The 25,144-nt window shown below is 39.1% G+C and overlaps 1 protein-coding gene and 1 long non-coding RNA gene across 12 annotated transcripts in view; one reads left to right on the top strand and one right to left on the bottom strand.

Annotated features, from left to right (window-relative positions):
- The window catches only part of LOC134486089 (uncharacterized), a 91,556-nt gene that overhangs the window by 49,079 nt on the left and 17,333 nt on the right, over positions 1-25,144 (bottom strand). The gene's annotated exons all lie outside the window — the stretch shown is intronic.
- Positions 1-25,144, top strand: part of Scai (suppressor of cancer cell invasion) — a 111,964-nt gene that overhangs the window by 70,102 nt on the left and 16,718 nt on the right. For 6 of the 9 annotated variants that reach the window (XR_015683420.1, NM_001399633.1, NM_001399635.1 and 3 more), the window contains 8 exon segments: positions 2,732-2,828; positions 4,027-4,125; positions 4,262-4,414; positions 7,461-7,562; positions 7,899-8,000; positions 8,857-8,935; positions 11,489-11,588; positions 15,516-15,597. Coding sequence is in view for 5 of the 9 variants with exons in the window: in NM_001399633.1 (NP_001386562.1) it covers positions 2,732-2,828; positions 4,027-4,125; positions 4,262-4,414; positions 7,461-7,562; positions 7,899-8,000; positions 8,857-8,935; positions 11,489-11,588; positions 15,516-15,597 (814 nt within the window). In the remaining 4 variants the exon portion in view is untranslated. 9 annotated transcript variants of the gene reach the window in all.

Raw genomic sequence — 25,144 nt, 5'->3', positions numbered from 1 at the left:
AAGTGCTGGGATTAAAGGCCCAGCTAAGTTTGTCAAAAGTTCTTTAGAGTACAAGATAGAGGGCTGTTAGGCTTGCTAGTCTTATTACCCATACTGTCTATCAGTTCAGTTGTCCCAAGTCCAAGATAAACCAACTAACACAGAAAGTACAAAAGACAAAATGGAGACAGTAAAAATAAAACAAAATCAAGACTAACAAAGACAAAACATATGAAGACAAGACAAATGGGACATAAATACAAAGACAAGACAAATATGAAGCCAGACCCTGGACAGGAGCATATTCGAGTTCCATCAGATTCCCCAGTGCCCCAGATCAGGATCTCCACAGACCAGGGAGGCATCTGTAGATGTTTGTGGCTCTTATCATCATGGTAGTTCACTCTGATAGTCCAAGTCTGTGAAACTGAAAGCACACTGCGAAACCTTGGAATTTCTCAAGGTGTACACTTCCTGAGGTGAGGCCCCTCAGCCTTAAAGTCCCAGAGTGAAGATCCAGCTTGAGAATTTGGGTGAGTGGTCTGAATCTCACTTGGGCTTCCAGAAAATGTAAATCCTACCGGTCGATAATAAGACCAGTCCCACAATTTTGAGCCAGATTTGAAGTAAAGTTGACTTTTTGGGGAAAGGTGAGCCACCCGAGAGCAGGCCAGCTACTGCCTCCCGAGTCAAGCTAGAGCGAGCAGCCCAAGGCTATTTCTCGGCCCCTTTGAAGGAGTAAAATTGCAAGTAGTTGCAGCAGGTTTGCAGAAGAGAGATGATGGGACAGTAAGAAAATACAGAAACATCTCAAAGGGTCAGGGTGTTCAAAAACACAAGTCAAGGTCATTGGTTGGGACAGGTCAGGCTCTAGGAAACAGTCTTCAAACAGCAGCTCAGCTCTTACTACAGCATGTAATTTAAAAAAAAAAACAACAACAAAAGAAATACACTAAAGTGGTTTCACCCACCCCACCCCCACAGCTAGCTCTGTTTAGCCATCTTGTCCTGGTTCCTGAGGCTAGCTTGCTAAACTAACCAGTTTAAGCTGAAATCCCCAGAGCTGCTGCTCGAATTTCTCAGGCCATCCACTCATCTATGGAATCCATAGCTACTAGTGGCTCCTCCAGGCCACATGAGTCTGCTCCATCTTCAACCTTTTCCTCCTCTATCTTTTCCCTCCGTCCTCAAGTCTCTCCTTTCTTCCTCCTTCTCTCCCTTCTCTAAAACTTTCAGCCCTGCCTTTTCCATCCACTGCCCAATCACACCTTATATGACCAATTACGTTTCTACCTGAGTACGTTCCTCAGGAGGGGTACCTCTCTTGAGGGAGTAGAAAATACACAGCAATCCACAACAATAAGTAAATGGAAACTTATTTTTAACAATGCAGCATAATGGCTCCTCTTTCAAAATGGAGTCAGGTACTTTTCTCACGGAGGCCTGTCCAGTGAACCTTAAGGTGTACTGCCTCCGGGAACCCACTTCTTTATGCCTTCTGAAACCACTGCTAGCTTAAATGGGAGCTTACGGGGACGTGACAGATTCAAATCAGAGTCAGACTCATCGCTCTTTTTTTTTTTTCAATTATATCTATTCCACTGTTTTGTATATTTACTTAACTTGTCTGTATTTAAATTATTATTCCATTTGTAAGGTCTGTGAAGAAGGGAATTTTTAAAATCATTGTCCTTTTAGTATCATGGCACTGTTTCTAGTTTTTAGACTTTAAATTTTTATTTTATGTATGTGAGTATTGTGCCCGAGGAGGTCATAAGTTAGTGGATCCCCTAGAACTGAAGTTATAGATTATTGTGAACTATGTGGGTACTGTAAGAGAAACAAGTTCTCTTAACTGCTGAACCATCTATCCAGTCCCAATAATGGCACTGTTTTCTTATGCACTCAAATTCTCAGTAGATGATGGTTAAGTGAATGAATGAGTGAATGAATATAGAATGATGACTTAATCAGTGTATAAAAAATGTTTAAAAGGCTATATGGTTTTGAGACAGTCTCTTGTATCCCAGGCTGCCTTTGAACTCAGTACTTGAACCCCTTATCCTCCTGCCTCTCCCTGCTGAGTTAGGGAATTATGTGCTACCCTGACAAGCAAAGGCTGTTTGGGTTTATGTGGAAATTTTTATCACTATTCTAATAATGATGATGTTTTTAAAAAATCATTTAAAAGTTAAAGTCAGAACAACATGGAAAGATCAGTATTGCTCAGGACCCCAGCACCAAGATCTCAGCACAAAAGATTTATTTGCTCCAGAGGCACAAAGGGCAGGAGATAGAGGGTGTGGAAAAAGAGGAAGATAACAAAAGAGAGGCAGGGGTATTTGTCCTAGACCAGGAAGGACAAAGTACTGCCTCTGGATAGAGAAGAGACAGATGAGACCCATTGGAAAATGATGGTTTATAAAATTAAAAATGGGAAACCCCACATTAGGATGAGGTGTTCAGTTTAATTGGGTATGAGCCAAAGGGGGCATTTGATTACTGGACTTTAATACTTTGATAGCTGGACCTTGGTAGTCATCCTTAGGAGGAGGAAGTGGCTAAATAAAGGAATAGATCTTGGCGGCTAACTTTAGGAATGTAATCTTATGGATTTTAGCAAGGCAGAAAGCATGGGGAGGCAGGGCAAGGCCTGCAAGAGCCATGTTTGCCTTGCTTGAACTGGCTAGAGTTCTTTCACAGCATGTTTTCCATTTTAATATCATGACTGAGTTCTTTTTGTCCAATGCAGGCCTGAGTTGGTTGTTAAGAAACTCCGATACTATGCAAGATTTATAGTAGTTTGTCTTCTTCTTAATAAAATGGACGTTGTGAAAGACCTGGTAAAGGTAAATAGTGTTTGGTTTTGTTCTGTTTTGTTTTGATTTGTTTGAAGTAGGATCTTGTTATATAACTCAGGCTGATCTTGGATTTGTAATCCCCATGAATCAGTCTTTCCTATGCTGAAATTATAAATGTACTTTAAAATAACTGTAGCCCAGCCAGACATGACACTGCATGCTTTTAATCCCAGCACTTGGGAGGCAGAGACAGGTGGATCTCCAACCCAGGTGCTCTGGAAACTCTTGATAATCCTCCTTCCTCAATCTTGAGTGCTTACAGATATGAACCACCATACCTAGCTTGATGGTATGGTGTACTTCTTGATACATTTGACTCAAATATGTCATAAGACCATTGGAAGGAGAGATATATTCTGCTGTGATCTTCTTTCCTCAGCTACTAATTAAACTATTTCCAAAACACAATATGATATAAAGGAAGGGAGTGTTCTCTGTGCGTTAACATTTATGAGTTTGTTTTATAGGCAATTCTGTTAATAAGTTCATTGCCGATATAGCACCAAGTAGGAAATAAACCTTTATAAGGTTTTTATTTGGGCTGGAGAGATGGCTCAGTGGCTAAGAGTACTGACTGCTCTTCAGAGATCCTGAGTTCAAATCCCAGCAACCACATGGTGGCTTACAACCATCTGTAATGAGATCTGGTGCCTCTTCTGGTGTATCTGAAGACAGCTACAGTGTGCTCACATAAATTAAATAAATCTTTTTTAAAAAAAAGGTTTTTATTTGATGTGTATCATTCTAAATTTTTTTATTTTGTAGTAAATCTATGGTTTTCATTCTTTGTTTTCTGTTACAATTGGGATTGGATATTGATACTGATCAAACATAATTCTATTACTTTCTGTCAGGAATATTACAATATAGCTGGTTTTTATGGAGATTTTAATTTTTTACATTCATTTATTTTGTGTGTGTATGTATGATTCATGCACAGCATTCATTTATTTAGAGTGGGGGGGGAGAAAGAGGGAGAAATGGGGAGAGGGAGATTGAGAGAGATTGATTCATGCACAGGTGTCAGGTCAGAAGATTGTTTCCCTCCTTTTATTTTGTGGGTTTCATAGATTGAGCGTAGGTTGTCAGGCTAGGTGGTAGATACATTTACCTGCTGAGCTATCCTGCTAGCCTTTTTATGGATGTTATTAATAGCCCTTTTTCTTTGTGGCATTTCTAATACCAGGAATTGTCTGATGAAATTGAAGATTATACTCATCGCTTTAATACTGAAGATCAAGTTGAGTGGAACCTGGTGCTCCAAGAGGTAGCAGCATTCATTGAGGTAATTTCTTAAGAGAAAGCTTGTCACAGTCATAGGTAGGCAAATGACTGTGCTGTGTGTTTATGGTATGTATGTGGCTTTGAGAAGAACAATAAGTGATATTCTTTACCATTAATGTGCTTCTTTTTTTTTTCAGGCAGACCCTGTAATGGTGTTAAATGATGATAATACCATTGTTATCACATCCAATCGCCTTGCTGAGACAGGAGCCCCCTTGCTGGAGCAAGGCATGATAGTGGGACAGTTGTCTCTGGCTGATGCACTCATTATTGGTAATTGTAACAATCAGGTAAAAAACTGTGAAAGATTTATGCTTAAAATTTACTTTTAAAAAGTTTGTTTTGGTGATCCATGGATTTTTTTTCCCCCTTGTAGAATTCCTTACATCTGTAAGGAATAGTCAAATCAATTATGCCATGTTTGTTCATATGCATATTCATATATATATGAAAGTATATTTGTTTAGAAACAATTTTTAGTGACATAGAAAGATGCTTACTAGTGTATTAATTTGCCGCTGAGCTAAATCTACATCCCCAGTCCAATCAGTATTCATGAATTATCAGTCATGTCTCCAGGGTGCGTGTGTGTGTTTGTGGAGGGTAGAAAAAAACAAAATGCCTTCACTAATGGAGTTTTCTGTTTACCTACAAAAAACAATTATTAACAAAATAACTACTTAGATAGTATCACTTCAAAAACTGTAGCAAAACAGGGGCATATTTTTCTGATGTTTGGCATCAAAGGATTTGAGTTAATCTGAGATCTGATAAGATGTTTTTCTGAGAAAGTGCTGTGGTTAAGAACTGCAGTAGAATCCAGGCAGTGGTGGTGCACACCTCTAATCCCACTACTCAGGAGACAGAGGCAGGTGGATCTCTGTGAGTTTGAGGCCAACCCTGTCTACAGAGCAAGTCCCAGGATAGCCAGGACTATACAGGAAACTCTGTCTTGGAAAACAACAATAACAAAAACTAAAGTAGGAAGTTGTCCAGAGTAAGCATGCCAAGCAAAAGTCACGATTGTACTGTTGTCAGCAGGCCTGGCTACCGGGAGGATGAAGCCCTGTAGAACACTACACTAGGGGATGGAGGAACAAGAAGCACAAGAAAAAGTCAGGAAGGTGATCTTTTCCCAAGTGCACAGGAAACTAGCCAAGGGCAGGGCAAAGAGTGGAGTTGGTGAGGGCTGCATTTTGAGAAGGTCATTTTTTTATAATTTCTTTAAATTATTTTTTATTTTTTAGCTGTCATCCAAAGAAATAGGTTTCATTATGATACTTGCATATATACATATGCAGTATCTCACTGTGTAGTTCTGCCTGTCCTGAATCTCACTATGTAAACCAGGCTAGCCTTGAACTCACTGAGATCTGCCTACGTCTGCCTCCCAAGTGTTGCCACCACACTCAGCAATACCCTGTTTTTAAAAGCAAAACAACTAAAACTAGCAAACTCAAAAACAGGAACATAACAATCTCCGATTCCAGTGTCTTTGAGCTTATTCCTTAGAATTCAAAAGAACCAGGCGTGGTGGCACATGCCTATAATCACAGCCCTTAGAAGGCAGAAATAGGTGTTAAAACCATCCTGGGCTACACATAAGACCCTTTCCAAACAAACAGGAAGAAGAATGCATGAAACTACTACATTGGTTCTGTCCTAGGTCACGTGCTTTCAGTTACCTCCGCTTTGACAAATATTATCTCCTTTGCTCTGATCTAGAACTTGTTTCCTTCTCGCGTGTGTGGATAATGGGTGGTGACTATCTGGGGCTGTGGTGCAATTTTATAACACTTCTGGAAATTCAGTGCTGTGTCAAAACATTAAATATGTTCAGAAATGCCTGTATTGATGATTTGTTCTATACATCTTTTTAAATTTTTTTTTTCTGTAAAATTCTTACATGAGGAAAATGTGAGTTTTGCTGATCTGCTAAGAGAAATACTAAATGGAATTATGGTGTCTCAATGGTAGAGCACTTGCCTAGCATGCATGAGGCCCGGGGCCTGATCTCTAGCAATGTATTATGTATGTATGAGTGAGGTACATTTTCATTTTGATTTTTGAGACAGGGTCTTTATGTAGCCCTAGCCATCCTGCATCTCTCTTTGTAGACCAGGCTAACCTCAAATTCAAAGAGATCTATCTGCCTTTGCCTCCCAAGTGTTGGGATTAAAGAGGTAAGCCACCATGCCCAGTCTAAGGTACAGTTTTGAAACTTCAGGCAATAATCTTTCAAACAACTCTCCTAACTAAAAGCATTTCTACTTTATTTTATAAACCTCTTCTTTATTCTGTCATTACATGTGCCTAGGTCTTCTGTAAAACTATTATTGAAAATAGAGAAGGATGCACTTTTTTTTTTTTTTTCCGGAGCTGGGGACTGAACCTAGGGCCTTGCACTTGCTAGGCAAGCGCTCTACCACTGAGCTAAATCCCCAACCCCAGAAGGATGCACTCTTAAATACTGTGTAGTGCCAGAACACTGAGGAGATTATAAAGTGTGAATCCAGACATAGCTCAGCTTAAGCAAATGTTGCCATGATTTGTAGGGCTGTGCTTTTGTAACTTTTGTTGCTTTTTTAAAACTATTTGGGGTAATTAATGCATTATGATGGAGAAACCTAAGCACTGTTAACTGTACAAAGTAGAGATTAAGAATAGGAGTGTCATTGCATAATTTTTTGCCACATTTGCCTTTTGAAAGTCTTGTGATTAAATACTAAAGAGTAAAATATGAGCTGTCTCTGGGCATGGTGGCTCAGGAGGCCTTTAATCCCAGCACTTGGAAAGCAGAGCTAAGAAGCTCTCTTGAGTCAAGGTCATTGTAGTCTATATAGCAATTCTAGGTCAGCTAAAGATACATGATAAGAGCCTGTCTCAAACAAACAAAGAAAACCAACCCACCCATAGACAAAGAACTATAGGCAAACTAAGGAAGGCTGACAGTGGGAGAAGTCTTCCTTGAGGTTGTGCCCCCTAGTTGGTTATCCAATACAAAGGGGTCAGCGGTGAAGTCATAGACATATAAGCAACACTAAATGGACTGCGCAGGTTGTATTTTTATATTTAGGTGCATACGTACACACACATCCCAATAACAGTTAAAGAAAAAGAGGGCATGATTTCAAGATGGATCAAGAACGTGGGAAGGATTAGAGGGAAGAGAGAAGGGGGAAAGATGTAACTTCTTTTTTAAAAATGAATGTATGTATGAATGTATATTTTAAAATCATCTGTTATTAAATATACCTAAAAGTCAAGAGTAATAATGTGATCAAAGATCAGAAGTTCTACTTATTCCATAAATGACCAGGTACGTTTTTCTTTCAGGTCAAATTCAGCGAATTAACTGTTGACATGTTCCGGATGTTACAAGCCTTGGAAAGGGAGCCAATGAATTTAGCTTCCCAGATGAATAAGCCGGGAATACAGGTGATCATTTACCTGACTTACTTCTTCTGCTTCTCTTAGGGGCACCAGAGTAAATAAAAAATGCTCTTAACCCAACCATGGGTGCCTCACACCTGTGATTACGGCACACTAGATAGCCAAATGGTAGAATTATTGAAAATTAGAGGCCTGCCTGAGCTACATAATGAGTTCCTGTGATAAAACAAGAGCTCTCTTGATAAGACACAGTTGATAAGCACAATCACAGACACTGAAGAAAATTAGGATATCTGATGGAAAGGATTAGGAATGTGGACACTCAGCTGTCACATACCACTTATGTGTCGTTTTATGTCATTTATGGTGTGTCACCAATAGGAGCCAGCTGACAAGCCTACCAGACGAGAAAACCCACACAAGTATCTACTCTACAAACCGACCTTCAGCCAACTGTATACATTCTTAGCAGCGTCTTTTAAGGTTTGTGTGACCTCTTGCTGTAGTGGGAAGAGTGTGCTCAAGGTGGACTTGGTCACTCTTCAGATGCCTGACTAGAAGTAATGTATGAATATACACTAATGCTGGTCCAGTAGGTCATTCTGACTCTTTCAGTTTGGGTAGTTGTAGCTGCTTATGATATGAATAATTTATATTCAACATCAGTCAGAGGGCTTTGGTTAATTATTCTATCCTCTCTGGAGTTTTATTGCTAAACAGCTTTGGGCTTACTACTCAATGCAAAACTGAAAAACAAGAACATGGTGTGTAGCATTCATGTGCTCAGGCAGCTCTGTGAGACAGTGTGACTGTCTGATAGAAGGATGTGGTAAATGCCTGTAATCCTGCCTTTGGACAGGAGTTAGAGGACCTCTTGGGCCACACAGTAGAGTTCAAGGACAACCCAGGTATATCAGTACACAACAAGGTTGAGGCCAGTGTGAGCTTTATACAGCCTCAAGGAAAAAAAAAAGAATGCTGGGAACCTTAAGTATTATTTTCCCATAGTTGACATAGAGGAAGGCATGGAGGGGAGTTTGCCTTCTTTATTACCAGTGGAGATCTTTCTCCCTCAGTTTTATATTTCCAGAGAACACTTCTCTAACAGATGGGCAGTTGCAAGTAGAAAATGTATTCACAGCTTTGGGGACAGTTATGCAGTGTAGATTATAGTGAATCTCTGCCATGCGATTTTACATTGGAACAAGTGGAAACGTGATAGCAGCAGTGTGTTAAAAGCCATCATTTTCCCCCACAGCCTTAAATTGTGCTGAACATTAAATAAAGCTGTGTTGTTTTTCCTGTCTGGTTTTGTATATGTGGTTTTCTTTCATTTCAGGAGCTGCCTGCCAATAGTGTGCTTCTGATTTACCTGTCAGCCACTGGCGTTTTCCCCACAGGTCGTTCTGATGGTGAAGGTACAATAAAGGAATGCTCCCACTGTGAGCAGGGCTTGAATTATCTCTGTTTTCTACAAGACAATGGCGCACAGACCAGAGACCACCTCAAACTTTCCAAAAAAGCTTCAAAATTTAAAACCTGGTCTGTTTGTTTAGTGACAGTATTGGAGAGGACCTGGTTAATTCTCTGTGCTCATCTTGTATTCCTTGAAGTCCAAAAATCTTGACACAATACTTATGTCAAATGCATACTTCACTGTCAAATTTATCATACTTAGATTTATACATAAGCAGTTTGATGTTTGATACTGCAAAAGATTATGGAATCTGCCAGCGTATTTACTTAACATCATTGAATCACTGTAAGCTTTTAATATATTTGGGGATCTGGTCAGAGGCAGCATTATGGCTGAAAGTCTTTGTAGAAATCAGTGTACTTTTGTAACTATGAAAGTTCAAGTCCTTGTTATAATTTTATTTTCAATCCTTTTTTTTTTTTTTGGTTGTTGTTACAACAGATTCAGTCCATGCAATATTGGGATGCTGCTTCAGAATAAAACCTTAAATTATCAGAATATACAAGCCCAGAGATTGTTCAGACTAGATGAGCAATTCAGATATGAAGGACTTAAATCTTTGGAGAAAAATAGTTTTAACATTTTCAACATTCTCCTCCTCATTTGTCTGTGGCAATTGGCATTCCTTTATAAAATGCATGACCTACCATCTTCCTTGCATGACCTACAAAGTAGTAAAATGTTACAGTTGAAACAAAGCAAAGCAAATCGCTATAGTCTTTACATTGCAGTGGTTTTTGAAAGGTCTGTGATCCAACTGTGATGTGATGGGCTGGGGTGTAGCACTTACAGGCATGCACAAGGGAGAGAGAAGTCAACATGCGTAACTGCCTTAGTTCTTATTTAAACGTTAGTGTCTTTACTTGTATTTAAGTATTTGTCTGAAAACATTTTATTAAGGCAACTATTTTGGGTCTTCCACATTAGACTTTTAAATTTTGTAATTAGTATAGGTAATAAACTGAATGGCCCTTTCTCAGAGATTATCTGATCATCCTACAATCACTATTCAACTTAGACAAGAGTTAGCTAACTCTTATGACCAATTGGGAAAGGCTAACATGTAAATCAGAATTTTAAATTTCTATTAATAGTAGAATAATTAACTTTTTATGTACTGGAATTTGGCAGAATAGTTCATAAAATAAAGTTTTGTTAATCAGAATTCAAGTTAATTCTAATCTTTCTTCAAATTTTTCACTTAGTAGTTAATTTAAAATTATCTTTACTGGATCAGGTACTATAGTGTATCCCTATACTGCCAGCTCTCAGAATGCTAAAGCAGGAGGATCACTTAAGTCTAGGAGCTCAAGCCTGAGCAACAAGATAAGACCTGGATATATATCATGAATATATATCATATACTAAATATATATACATATATATATACTTAAATAGAGATTTCAGTTTGTAATTATCAGCTTTCTTTATAAAATACTTTTATTAAACCAGATATTGAATTTCACATCATGTACCACAGTCCCACTCATCTCCCCGTTCTCCGTATCTGCCCTCTACCCTTGCAACCTCTCCCCTCAAAAAAAAAAAAAAAAAAAAAAAACAGAAAATCTTGCCCTGGAAGCTGTGGTGTGTCACACAGTACACCCCTTTGTCCATGCAGCTTTCCTTGTAAATGTTCACTGCAATTAGTCATTGTTCTGCTTTGAGGCTCTGGCTTCTGGCTATACCATCAATACTGGGTCCTCACTATGACTCTTCTCAGATATCCTGTAAATGTTATTTTAAACTCCCAGGTCCCCATCCCTTTTTACCACCCAAATAAATGGATTGCTATAGATTCTTGGTTTTGTTGTTGTTGCTGGAGATTTTGTTTGTTATGTGTTTTTTTGTTTCGGGAATTTTTTTAAACAGAGTCTTTCTATGTAACCCTGGTTATCCTAGCTTTTAATTAACAGTGAGCTTATATAGACCTGGCTATCAGTAGTGGCCTCTGTAGACCAGGCTGGCCTCTAACTCACAGAGATCCATCTGCCTCTGCCTCCTGAGTGCTGGAATTAAAGACCTGTGCCACCATGCCTGGCTGTAGATTCTTACTTTGTTTCTCATTATGTTATATTTGAAAAGCTAGTAAATGGACTGGAGAGATGGCTCAGCAGTTAAGAGCACTGACTGCTCTTCCAGAGATCCTGAGCTCAATTCCCAGCAACCACATGGTGACTCACAACCATCTGTAATGGGATCTGATGCCCTCTTCTGGTGTGTCTGAAGACAGCTACAGTATACTCATATATGTAAAATAAATAAATATTAAAAAAGAAAAGCTAGTAAATAATTTAGTCATTTTTTAAACCATTGAAGTAGGCAATGTGCTGAAATAATGTAATTATTGCATTATAATAAAATGTTAAATTTAAAGATAAACACTCTGTGATTGTATCAAAGGGAGATTCACTGATACTCTTGTAACTGACCATCAGATCACTTGATGTTACCCTCCAGTTGAGTTCTAGGTTTCTTGCTTTTGTTCTTTTAGGTCCTTATGACTTTGGAGGTGTACTTACTAATAGTAACCGGGACATTATCAATGGAGATGCAATCCACAAACGAAATCAGTCTCACAAAGAAATGCACTGGTATGTATTCTAGTGCCTGTTTTCGTTCTAGGCATCAAAATTCTCTTAAACAGTGGGCTTATCTAATAATACTTTATATTAAATCTCAGCTTTTCATACTGAAAAGCAGAAAAGGGAAATTAGGCCTGTGTATGTTTCAAATTATTCGTGTCATAGTTAAGATTCCCAAGCAAAATATGATACTGCTACTCACCTTAGTTTTAAATTATTTATTTTAGAAAATATAAAAGATATATAAAAAATACATGTACAGAATCACTAATCATCTGAGACATGCAAATTAAAACCATGAGAAGTTATTACTTAGCATCTGTTAGGGTGGTTGTTGTAAAACACAAGTATTGTTAAGGGGGGGCAGGGGGGGAAGGTGTGAGTGTCCTTAAAAACTTTTGGGAGAATATAATTTGATTGATACAATTATTAAGGAAAATAGTATGGGTTTTCCTCCAAAAGTTAAAAATAAGGGCCAACGAGATGGCTCAGTAGGTGATTGCACTTGCCACCAAGCTTGATGACCTGAGTTCAATCCCATATACCTACAGAATAGAAGGAACACTAGATCTCCACAAGTTGTTCTCTGACCTCCAAATTAGTAGTGGGGGGGGGGGGGTTTCCACACATGATGGATGGATGATGGAAGGTAGGTAGGTAGGTAGGTAGGTAGGTAGGTAGGTAGGTAGATAGATAGATAGATAGATAGATAGATAGATAGATAGATAGATGGATGTAAGCAGGTTTAAAATACGCCAAGTATAATGGCATATGCCTTGTGGGGGGGACTTCCCACACATGAGAGGTAGGTAGGTGAGTGGATGGATGGATGGATGGATGGATGGATGGATGGATGGATGGATGGATGGATGGATGGATACAGGTTTAAAATAAGCTGAGTATAATGTCATATGCCTATGATCCTAGCAATTGGAAGTACAAGACAGTCTACGCTTCATAGCAAAGCCACTCACGTCTCCAGATGAGTTCTCTGTGAGTTCTAGGACAGCCATGGCTGTGTAGAAAAACCGTCTCAAAAAAAAACAAAAATTTTTTTTTTTAAAAGCAAAAGAAGGAGTTGGGGATTTAGCTCAGGGGAAGAGCGCTTACCTAGCAAGCGCAAGGCCCTGGGTTCAGTCCCTAGCTCCGAAAAAAAGAAAAAGAAAAAAAAAAGCAAAAGAAGAGGAAAATTGGGGCTAAAGCGATACCTCAAGAATTAAGAGTATATACTGCTTTTAGGAAAGTCCGGTGCTGGGCAGTTTACAGCCATTTTAACTCCAGCTCAGGGGGACTTTATAATGCCTTTGGCCTCTGTGGACCTCAGTTAGCACTTACATGTACAGACACACATACACATGATTTTTTTAAAGTATTTTTTTTCTTTTTTTCTTTTTTTCGGAGTTGGGGACCGAACCCAGGGCCTTGCGTTTGCTAGGCAAGCGCTCTACCGCTGAGCTAAATCCCCAACCCCTTAAAGTATTTTTAAAAAGGAAAATTATTTAGGTGCAAAGAAAAGCAAATATTGCCATATACAGAAATGTGGATAAATATTGCATAGTTCACTTACATGTAGAATTTTAAAATGTCTAACTCAGAGAAAAGGTCATTGTTAGAGACTAGAGACTGCAGATAATTATAAAGTGGTCATCAAGAGATAGAGGGGACTGGAGAATTGGCCCAGCGATTCAGAGCGTATATTCTGCCAGAGGAAACCAGTTTGTTTCCAGCACCTGTCAGGTGGCTCACAGCTGCCTACCTGTCCAGAGGATCTGACATCCTCTTCTGACATCCATGGGCACCTGCACTCATGTGCACATATATACACCTAAACATGTAATCAACTATTAAATCATAAAATGATAGAAACTTTGGACTATAACTTTGGTATCTGTTCTCTTGAGCAACAGAACTTAAAGAATGAATGTATGTATGGGGGAGGGTATTTATTAGACTGACTTATAATCTGTGGTCCAGCTAGTCCAACTGTGGCTGTCTGGCAATTGAAAGTCTAAAATTTGAGTAGTGGTTCAGTCCACAAGGCTGGATATCTCAGCTGGTCTTCAGTATACACCAGAATGGCAAAGAAGTGGGCCCTAATGCCAGTGAAGGAGTGGACTAGCTAGCAAGAACAAACAGGCAGAGGAAGACAACTGCCTTCTTCTATGTCCTTATGTAGTCTCCCAGCAGGAGGTGTAGCCCAGATTAAAAGTGGGTCTTCCCACCTCAAAGATGAGATTAGAAGTGACTCCTTCCACATCAAGTTATTTAATTAAGAGAAGAATCCATCACAGGTGTGCCCAGACATTTAGGTTCACTCCAAGTATAGTCAAAATGACAACCAAGGTCACAGTGTTATTTCTTTGAAATTTGCTAAAAACTACTTAGAGCCAAAAATGGAGCAGATATGTCATTAATTTAGTGTGGTAATCATTGTACAGTATGTATATAATTTTCATATTCCAATTAAGCCAAAACCTGATGAACTCTGAGGTGGGATGGTAGTCACTAACCAGTAAGATACCTGTTTTGCTTTGCTGTGGACATTTACATTAGTACTGGTACAGATGTACACATTGTCTACTTTGAAATGACGATAAAGAGTATGCATGCCAAAAACTGTAATTCACAGCCGAGGCTTTTGAGTACATGTTCCTGGACTTGGACATTACAGTCCACTGATCTGTATTAGCCCAGCTAATCTGCATATTTAACAGGCAGCCCAGATGATTTACATAAAGTGTCCAAATAGAAGATAAAGATTTCCTTCTTTCTTGTGTTGAAGTTAGATCCTGGTTCTTCCTCTCAGTCCCATGCTCCCTGAAATAAGGCTCAAATTCAAAGTATATTTACAAATACCTTAGCCTTACAGCTAGGCTCTTTTCTGACTAGATCATAACTTAAGATAAAATATTTATTCTAACCTACATTCTGCCTTGTGGCTGGCTGTGCTCAGGTACCATGCATCCATCTTGTTTCTTCACATCTTCTGGGCTTCGCTCTGGCTCTATCCCAGAATCCTTTCTGCCTCCTGGGTGGCCCACCACTATTTCCTGCCTAAGCCATAGGCAATAGACTTTTCAATTGATAGGTAATACATCCATACAATATATAAAATATTCTCTACATTCTTGTTTGGAATATGTCTAAGGATGCAGAGAGCTGGGCCAACACTTAGGAGCACTTGATGTTTTTGTGGTGGTCCTAGGTATGGGTCCTAGCTCCTCATAGTGGTTCACAACCATCCTTAATGCCAGTTCCAAGGGATATGATTACCTTTTCTGATGTCTTAGGATACCAGGCATGCACGCGCATGCACGTGCACGCACGCACACAGAGAGACAGAGAGAGAGACAGACATACAGGCAGGCAAAATACTCAGATATATAAAATAAATAAATCTTTAAAAGTTATTAGAAAACATCTTTAAAATATATGATGCATTTTAAGAGCCATTGAAGTATGAATACAGTTATATTAGTCTATCTTAATTTCAAACCACATTCTTGGAAAGAACTTTTAAATACTACAAAGCAGTTATATGTGTGAGGCCTACTTCTGAGGTTTTCTTACCAGGGGTTAGTCATGTTTACATGTGGGTAATTTTTAGCTGAGGGATTCATTTGTCTCACTGATATTGCCCATACTGCTCTTGAATTTCAGGACTCAAGTTGTTCCCCTCATTGAGTCTCCTACATACTGGGGTGGAGTGGTAATACACCACTGCACCATTTATTTAGAGAGTCTTAAATAACAATTGTTTTTGAACTTTTTTCCAGGTAGAATCAACATGTCCCAGTATACATATCTATCTTTGTGTGTGTTTGCTCCTTAATTCTTGTTTTTCTTGTAATTCTGTATGGGGAAAACCAAACTGTAAAATATAATTTTTGAGACTTGACCATACAGTTACACAATCCCTCACTGTTTTTTCTGCAGCCTTCATCCTGGAGATCTGTATCCATTCACAAGGAAACCCCTGTTCATCATTGTGGACTCCTCCAATAGTGTTGCCTACAAGGTGAGTCCCTAGAGAGCTATTGTACACTCTGGGAATATAGCAGTGACCTCAGGGTCCCCACTTCTAACATATGCCCTTTTATTTTGCTTTGTTTTGCTTCTTTAATTTTACAGTTTGTATTTAGTGTTTCTTTTCTTTTGAGGTTGTGCATGCTAGTCAGGATCTGATGCTATGAATAGAAACAAGAAGAAACGCATGAATGGACTCTCAGTGGAAAATAATAAATCCTCCTGCAGGAAAAAAATTTTCAAGATTTCCAAGATCTCTGGTGGGAGGTTTATTTTTGTTATATAACCCAGTCTGTTTTTCTTTACAGAGCTAGACATAATATGGGTGGCTTGTTTTCTAGTTTTAAACACTTTCCTTTTCTGCATACCTAATTTAATGCACATATAGTTTAAATGAAACCCCATCTCATGTTATACAGTAATGATCTTAACTATTAACAATTTTACATATGCTTTGTTTTTCCACGACTAAGCCTAAATGGGGTTTAACCTGGAAGTACTTTTGCAATGTTTTGCTTTTGAAACAAACCCTAAATGACTCTAAAAGCAGTATTAGCAAAACACTTTGAAGTCATCAGAAATCAAGCTGTAATAATTTATAGTAAAGCAAAATAGGCTTAAATTAGAGGAACACATGTCCATACTGGACTGGGTGCTTGCTTCTGCTCCTGAAAGCTTCTTCTGTTGTGGGTTTCAACATGAATGGAGAAGCAAGCATTACTCAATTTATCTAGCATGGCAGTGGAAATGACTTGAGTAGCCAAGAATGGCGACCCCACATGTATGGTTTTCATTCTCATGTTTACTTCCGTTTTAAAAATTAAACCTGTCCAAGTATGATGGCACACACCTTTAATCCTAGTATTCAGGAGGCAATGGCCAGTAGATCTCTGTGAGTTCAAGGCCAGCCTGGTCTGCAAAATAAGTTCCAGAACAGCCAGGGCTACACAGAGACCCTGTCTTTAAAAACCCAGTGAATTAATAATAAGGAAGGAAGCAAGCAAGCCTGAATTCTAAGAGCATTTAAACAGAGAAACCCTGTCTTGAAAACAACAAATGAATGAATGAATGAATGAATGAATGAATGAAATAGCCTAAATTCTAATAGCATCTAACCCACCCTAATTTTTTTTATTTTGTAGCATGTTTCTTGCTGCGCATTTTGTTAAGTTCAGTGTTCGAATTTTTGATTTTTAGGAAATTTGATCTGTGTACTTTCTTAGTTTGTTTATGTGTATGTATCTGTTGGGATGTGAGAGGGGTGGGAAGGCCCTAAAGGAAGGCCAGAACAGGATTGTGAGAGTTTAGGGCAGCTTGGGTTGTACTTCTCAAACTTAAAACCTAGACAAGAAGGTCCATCATATAAATACATAAATTACATATACATAAAAGTTCTTTAAGAGTAGTACAGAAAACAGAAAAATCAATAAAATAATTCAAGAAAATGGCCACTTTCCATACTGAAAGAATTCATCAACCAAAGAAGTTGAAAGTGCACCCAGATCAGGACCCTGTCTTTTTTCCTTGATACAGATACAGCTAGAGAATTAGATGTATGTTTGCATATAATAAATATATGCACACATAATAGACATATAATTGCCTTTTTCTCATGTTTGAAATGTCTTCTCATACCCTTGGGAACATGTGATTATTTCACTTGCGTATGTTATTTTACTGTGTGTGTGTTGTAAGTTAGGGCCTCACATCCTGCTAGGTGAATGCTTTACCTAGCTACACATCAGCCACAGAAATCTATCTTATATTCCTTTGTTCCGAGTTATGTTTCTTTTTGCCTCTTTTATATGAAACTTCTTTCAGAGTATCATAATCCTCACTTTTCTGGTTCTGTTTTAGAATGGAGGCAGAAACTCGCTGAGTGGATAGGACTTTATAATTGAGATAGGCCATGTAGCTCGGTGGTAAACTCTGTATCAGGTCTTTAGGTCTTCCTTTATGCTTATATCATAGTTATCAGATACAACTCATTATTCTTCCCAGAATTTCAAGTTCTAGCTATCAGCATATGTATGCTTTCCTGGATGTGTGCACTGTGGCTGTTCACTACATATATTCTTGTCTTCCCCTGCCTCGCATTTAAATTCTTAATAAGGACATGTTGAATGATAAGGTGACAATACTGTATCCTTCTCCGTATGGAATCTTTATTTAGTATTAATGTCCTGTGTAATTCTTGTTTCTCACTCCAAATTCCTGTTTTATTCTGCTCTTGAAAGAAAAGGGGCTTTGCATGTTGGTATAAGTTTCCTGGCAGAAGAAGGAAGTGACTGATAGATCAATTTCTGCGTGACAGCTAGGACCCGTAGTTTGCCTAGCATGTTTCCTTTAGGGTTAAAGTGGAAGTTCCCAATAACTTTGGCAAATTCTTTTTTTTTTTTTTTTTTTGGTTCTTTTTTTTTTCGGAACCGAACCCAGGGCCTTGCGCTTCCTAGGCAAGCGCTCTACCACTGAGCTAAATCCCCAACCCGGCAAATTCTTTTTAGTCGTACTTTCTTTCCTTTGGAGGAAAAAATGATTCATTGTGAACATTGAAAATTTTAAGTGCTGGGTCTCTGCCAGTGCAAATGATTTACCTGTCAAAATCAGGTTATCACGAAACAGGCTGGGACTAATGTGTTTCATGTGTGCATATTGCTTTACTCTAGTATGACTTTTTAACTACATAGTCAGTTATACCTGGTCTCCTGCCAGCACCCCTCAAATCCTAGAATTCTTTTTTTCTCTTTTAAAATTACTTCTCTTAGTTTTTAGTAATCTGGACTTAATCTGTGGTGAGGAAACATTTGGTTGAACATGTCAGGGTCTCTTAAATGATTTGAATTGTTAGGTTGGAGTTTCCATTCATGGTAATGACAGTTATCAGCCATTATCTCTTTACTTACTGACTCTTTTTTTTTTTTCTTTTTCTTTTTCTTTTTTTCAGAGCTGGGGACTGAACCCAGGGCCTTGCGTTTGCTAGGCAAGCACTCTACCACTGAGCTAAATCCCCAACTCCTACTCACTGATTCTTGACCTCCCTCTTCTCTTCTCCTGGGACCCTTTCAGGCTTTCCACATTTCTTAGTTCCCTTAGTATTGTCCATCACTGTGTTCCCGCCTGCTTTTGTTCTCTGTCTCTTTAGCAGTGTCTAACACATTATTAATCCATCTTGAGTTTCATGAGTTTCATCTTGGTGTAAGTATTCTTTATATATTACATTGCTCATTATAGTTTACTATTTTTAGTTTTTGCTTTTACTTCTTTGAGCTCAATAAGCAGTTATTGGTCTTGTCTATCACGTAGTTCCTATACTTGAGTCTACTTTTGCTATTTAAGATGACATTTTCAGTGTTTGTGTATGTTTGATTATTTTTAAATTTTTATTTTGTTTTTGTGTATACAGTGTGTGTGTGTGTGTGTGTGTGTGTGTGTGTGTGTGTGTGTGTGTGTGCTTTATTATCATTAAAATTGGAAGAACTTCATGGGGCCCGTTACAGGAGGGTTGTGTTTGCTTATACAGAACATCTAGAAGAACCACCAGCTTAGGACCCTTTTGGGGGTGTTATCTGGGTAGTAGATACTTGGGCTGAAGATTTATAGGAGAGCTGACCTGCAGGAACTAGTTTAGGGAAACAGTGTGTCCCAAACTTAATACCAGGACACATTACCCTACTGCTCTGTGAGAAATGGTTCTAATGGGAGAACATGTGAGTGTTGATTTTACTTCATTCTTCATTTAATGGTGTAGCCCTGTAGGATTCTTCTCTAATGTGGGCACATATGAATCCCTTGCCATCTCTGCCTTTTCTAGGTGTGGCATTTAAACCTAAATTCAAGTTACATAGTTTGTCTTAAGCTAGCCAAGGTCAGGCCTTAGCTTATTTTCCCAGTCTCTTCTAGTTGTTTTTCTTCTTATCTCTAACCGTCTTTGGAATGTCCCAGGGTTGCATCCTGTCCCTCTTACTTTGCAGCCATAGCTGACCCTCTTATGCTCATACTTAGTTTCATGACTTTATTACTGTTTCCTTACTGGCTTCTTCCAAGTGTGATACCTCCAGGTCAGACCTCTGTCTCTACAATTCTCTATATATTATATCTACCCACTCTGTGTATCCAGTTGAAAATTCTTCAAGCAATTGCAAACTAAAAGAAACAATCATGCCAAAGACAATTGTACCCGACTTCTACCTCTAGACTCCTTATCTTGGTTAGTGCCTGTTTTGCTTTTTATACTTGTTCCCTCCCTCTGAAAAGTCTTGCCTTTATTCTTGATGTTTGTCTCCTTCCCTCCTATATTATAAAACCTGATAAGATCTAAGTAAATGTCCAAAATCTCATGGACTCCACTATCAACCCAGACCATGATACAACTCACTTATCTGAGTTGTTGCAGCAGCTTCCCTCCGAGACGCGCCTGCTCTTCCTCCTGGGCCTCACCTTCTTTCTGTGCCCAGACTCTTCTCTGACTTCTCACCTCACTCCTTCAGAAGACAGATCACACAGGCATCTTTATCTCCTTTCTTTCCAGTCTCTGCAGCTGCACTGATTCCCTTCCTAGTTCTTAATATTCCAGGCAATCTTCTGCTCGGCTTTTTGCATTCTCTTCTTTCTACCTTAAATGCACTTTCAAAGGTACCTCATAAATTTCAGGTGTTTGAACAAATGAAATTGCTTGGGTGCTCGCTCGTTGCCATGTTTCAGGTTGCATGCCTTCTTCACCTTGTGACTTTACTGTTCTTCATAACCATAATAGTTAATAGTGTATAATGACAGCTGGTACTGTGTCTTCTCCTAAATATTTGATGTACTTGTACACATTTAATTATCACACAGATCATCTCTCACTTTCTTTTCTGTACTGTTTGAATGTATTAGGCAAGCTCTCTGCCACTGAGCTTTATCCCCAGCCCTCTCTTTCTGTTCTATTTGGACATTGCGGTCTCACTTAAGTTGCTTAGGTTGGCTTTGAACTTACTCCATAGCTCACACCAGCCTTGAACTTGTAATCTTTCTCTTAAGTAACTACGGGACTGTATCTTGAGGCCCACCATTGCCACTTTTATTGTCCACATTTGACTTACAAGAAAACCAAGGCACAGAAAGTTTAAGCATTTTGTAAACATTTTATTTTGGTGTTATGTGCATGAATATTTGCCTACATGCACATCTATACACCACCTGCTTATAGTGCCCATGGAGGCCAGAAGAGGGTGCCAGACTCCATGGAACCTGACTTACGCTTACAAGCCACTGTGTAGATGCTAGGAATTGAACCCAGGTCTTCTACAAGGAAAACCAGTACTGTTGAACATTGAGCCGTTTCTCTAGCACTAGTTGAAACATTTTTACCCGCGGTCACACACCCAAGTAAGTGGTAGCTTAGCTGGGTTTAAACAGTCTGATTATAAAACCTGTACTAGGGGACTGGAGAGATGACTCAGCAGTTAAGAGCATTGACTGCTCTTCCAGAAGACACAGGTTCAATTCCTAACACCCACATGGCATCTCATAACTATCTGTAATTCCAGTTCTGAGGGTCTGAGACCCTCTCATAGACATACATTCATGTGAGCAAAACACGAGTACACATTAAATAGAAATAAATAAATCATCTTAAAGACAAAAATAAAACTTTAATCCATTACATTTGGTCAGATTTTTTAAATTAATTAATAAATAATAAAATAAGCCTGTACCATTAATGTAATTGTTTGAATTCCATGTTCCGTATCCAAACTTCTTGTTAGCCTTGAGGACTTACTTATCCCATTTACTGGGGCCCTGTCTGTATCTGCCACTTCCATCCCTGCCCACATGTCATCTTCAGGCAGACAGGGTTTTTTTCTGTTTCGTTTACTATCCTATCTCTACCATCAGAGACAGTGTCTGCTCTATCTCCTCAGTGAGTATTTACTGAAAATGGACCTTGTAAAAGAGCACTGTATCTACTGATAGAAGTTATTACTGAAGTTGTTCTGTTTCATAGCTTAGTTTGGTCTTGACCTTGAGTTCTTCCAATCTCAAGTAATAAGCATGAATCACCAGGCCTTGCATTTTGATTCAGTTTTTTAACTTCGAGGTTTTTAAAAGGGAGTGTTGTGTGGAGGATTGGGAGGGAATGTGTGTGGTGGTTCAGAGACCAGAAGAAGGGTATGTATCCCCTAAAGCCATAGTTCCAGGCACTTGTCAGCCGCCTGACGTGTCAGGGCTGCAGCCAAACTTCTTGGGTCCTCTGGATCAGTGGGGGTACTCTTAACTGCTGAGCTATTTCTCTAGCTCCTAAAATGTTTTTGTTTACATACACACGTACATGCACACACATATTGGGGAGTGGGTTATACATCGTGGAGTTCAGGACAACTTGAAGTCAGTTCTTTCCTTCTACCATTTGGTTTCTGGGGATCAAACAAGTTGTCAGAGATGGCTGAAAGCACCTTTACCTGCTGAGCCATTTTGCTAGGTATTCCTTGTTATTTCAGAGATAGAGTCTTTCACTGGGACCTAGGATTTGGCTATCACTCACTCTAGGTTAGTTGGCCCATGAGCCCCAAGTTCAACTGTCTTCCCAATGATGGTATTATAGTCACGTTACTGCATTTTGCTTTTTCTACATTGGTTAGATATTCAACTCAGGTCCTTAAGCTTATGTGGGAAATATTTTGCCAACCAAGTCCTAAAATTTAAATATAATCTGATATGTCAGACAAGGTCACCTGTGCCTATAGTTTCAAAGATTTAGGAGGTTGAGATGGGAGGTTCACTTGATCCAGTGAATTCAAACCCAGCATAAACAACATCACCAGACCCTGTATCTAAGTGAATGAAAAATATATACAACCCAGTATTGTCTATCAGAGGACCCTACAATAATCCTCAAATGCACATAATCTAAAAGAGGACTCAGTACTTAGCATATAATTATGTGAAGACTTAGTACAATAAGATGATAATAACAAAATCAGCAATGGATAAGAAATGTAGGGGATATACAAAACTAGATAAGATGGATGAAGCAAAGAAGTGCAGGCTGACAGGAACCAGATACAGATCTCTCCTGAGACACACAGGCAGAACATGGCAAATACATAGGCGAATGCCAGCAGCAAACCACTGAACTGAGAACGGGACCCCTGTTGAAGGAGTCAGAGAAAGGACTGAAAGAGCTTGAAGGGGCTCGAGACCCCATATGAACAACAATGCCAACCAACCAGAGCTTCCAGGGACTAAGCCACTACCCAAAGACTATACATGAACTGACCCTGGGCTCCAACCTCATAGGTAGCAATGAATAGCCTAGTAAGAGCACCAGTGGAAGGGGAAGTCCTTGGTCCTGCTAAGACTGAACCCCCAGTGAACATGATTGTTGGGGGAGGGCGGTAATGGGGGAAGGATGGGGAGGGGAACACCCATACAGAAGGGGAGGGGAGGGGTTAGGGGGCTGATGGACGGGAAACCGGAAAAGGGAATAACATTTGAAATGTAAATAAGAAATAGCCAATTTAATAAAAAAAAAGGGGGGGGGGAAGAAAGAAAAGAAATGTAGGGGAGTCTAGAGAAAACCAGTTCTAAACTTCCAAGGTATTGGCCCAGTAGTCACACAGAATGCAACAAATTCCAACTGTGTGGATTGAGTACTTTGTTTTAGGCATGCTTATTGCAGGGCTCTGAGTGCAGATTAGCTGGTAGAGTGTTTGCCTACCATTCATGAAGCTCTGGTTTGTATCCTCAGTACTTGGGACATAGAGACTAGAGGATCAGAAGCAGACCAACCTGGAATTTATGAAACCCAATCCCAACATTTTAAAGACTGACTTACTAGAGAACTAAAGTCAGGGTTTTTATTGAGAACTGATAACTAGGTTATCCTCTGCCAGGCTTCCAGAGGGAACATCAAGTATCAGAGAGAGAGAGAGAGGGAGAGGGAGAGGGAGAGGGAGAGGGAGAGAGTGAGAGTGAGTATGTGTGTGTGTGTGTGTGAAGACAGGTTGAGTACAGGCAGAAAGAGGAGACCTTGAGGAAAATGAATGACAATGCTGTCTACTTTAGAACTATCCAGATCAAGAGTAACACAGACTAGGACCCATAGGTATTTCCAAAATGTGGAATAATGCTGTGGTTGCTTTCTTTAGAGCTAGGAATGGAGGCCAGGACCTCATACACGATAGGTGAGCTTGAGAGGCAGGTTGTTTCTTTCTTTCATTAGTTTGTTTCTTTGTTTGGAGACATAGTCTTATGGAGCCCAGGCTAGCCCCAACTCCTGACCCTCCTCTCTCCACCTCCCAAGTGCCAGATTGACAATATTTCCATCTTTCACGGCATAGACTACTGTGCTAGGTTTTTGATTTTTATATAACTGGCTTTATTAATCTTAGCAATAGCAATAATTAAGAAGAGCTGTCAGGCCACAAGAATACCTTGCTATGTTTTAGGACACCACCTTTACTGCTTGCCTTTTTCATTTAGATTTTTATTGACTAATATTCATCCAAATATATAGCATAAGGTATGGAAACAGTATGTTTTTTCTAGAGTGGAAAAATCACTATGTTAACATATAGAAGACATACGTGTTTTCAGGTCCTTTTCTGAACTATTTATTCTGTTCCATTTGTTTTCTGCTCAGTCTTATACAAGTGCCACACATTTCAATTGCTGAAGTTTTAAAGTATACTTTAATATCTACTGAGTCTTCTTTTTCACTTTCCTGACTGATTTTACCATATAAATGTCAGCATTTTTTTTCTGTTTTTCTTTTTCTTTTGGGGGGGGGGGCGGGGGGATTGGTTTTTCATGACAGGGTTCCTCTGTGTAGCTGGCTGTCCTGGATCTTACACTGTAGACCGGGATGACCTTGAACTAACAGAGATCTACCTGCCTTCACCTCCCAAGTGCTGAAATTAAAGGCATACGCTACCACCGCCAAGCACAGTTTACTATTGTGGGGGAAATAGCAGTAGCTCTTCATTGAGATGAGTTAAAATTGTAATGCATCATTGTCATGGCACTTTAGGGTGGGTTTGTCAGTAGGAACATAGTGGGTCTTTCCATTTGTCTTGTTTTTACCCTTTAGAATTTTTAACTCTGGCTTATTCAGTTTCATCTTAGGAGAAAAAAAAATATATATATATGTATATATGTATGTATATATACATACATACATATATGGTTGCTTTACCAAATAATTTGTTATTAAAATTATACTTATAATAAGTCTGCCTTAAGAGAAATGATATCCTAAATTATGCAGTCTACTTGTCCACTCGAAGTCTAAATGTCCACTTAGTTCTTGCTGTCGTGAGCACTTCGGTATTATCCTGTGTGAGGTGTTGCCATGAGTCTCAGGAAGGGAAGTACCTTTGAGGCAGAAAGCTAAATCTTCTTGAAAATTGACCCTGGTGTATCTGGAGGGAACACTTTCTAGAGACCCAGATGACCTGTACCTGCAAAGCTGCCATTACTATCCACTATTATTGTAAAGATCAGTAGTCTACGTAGCAAACTTCACTGCTTTGGTGGCAGTCCTTTTTAGCAAGTTGGTA

The sequence above is a fragment of the Rattus norvegicus genome, chromosome 3 (assembly GCF_021556685.1).
Source record: "Rattus norvegicus strain SHRSP/BbbUtx chromosome 3, alternate assembly SHRSP_T2T, whole genome shotgun sequence".
NCBI lineage: Eukaryota > Metazoa > Chordata > Mammalia > Rodentia > Muridae > Rattus > Rattus norvegicus.
The sequence above is the reverse complement of the archived record's forward strand: the minus strand, read 5'-3'. Positions and strand labels throughout refer to the sequence as shown.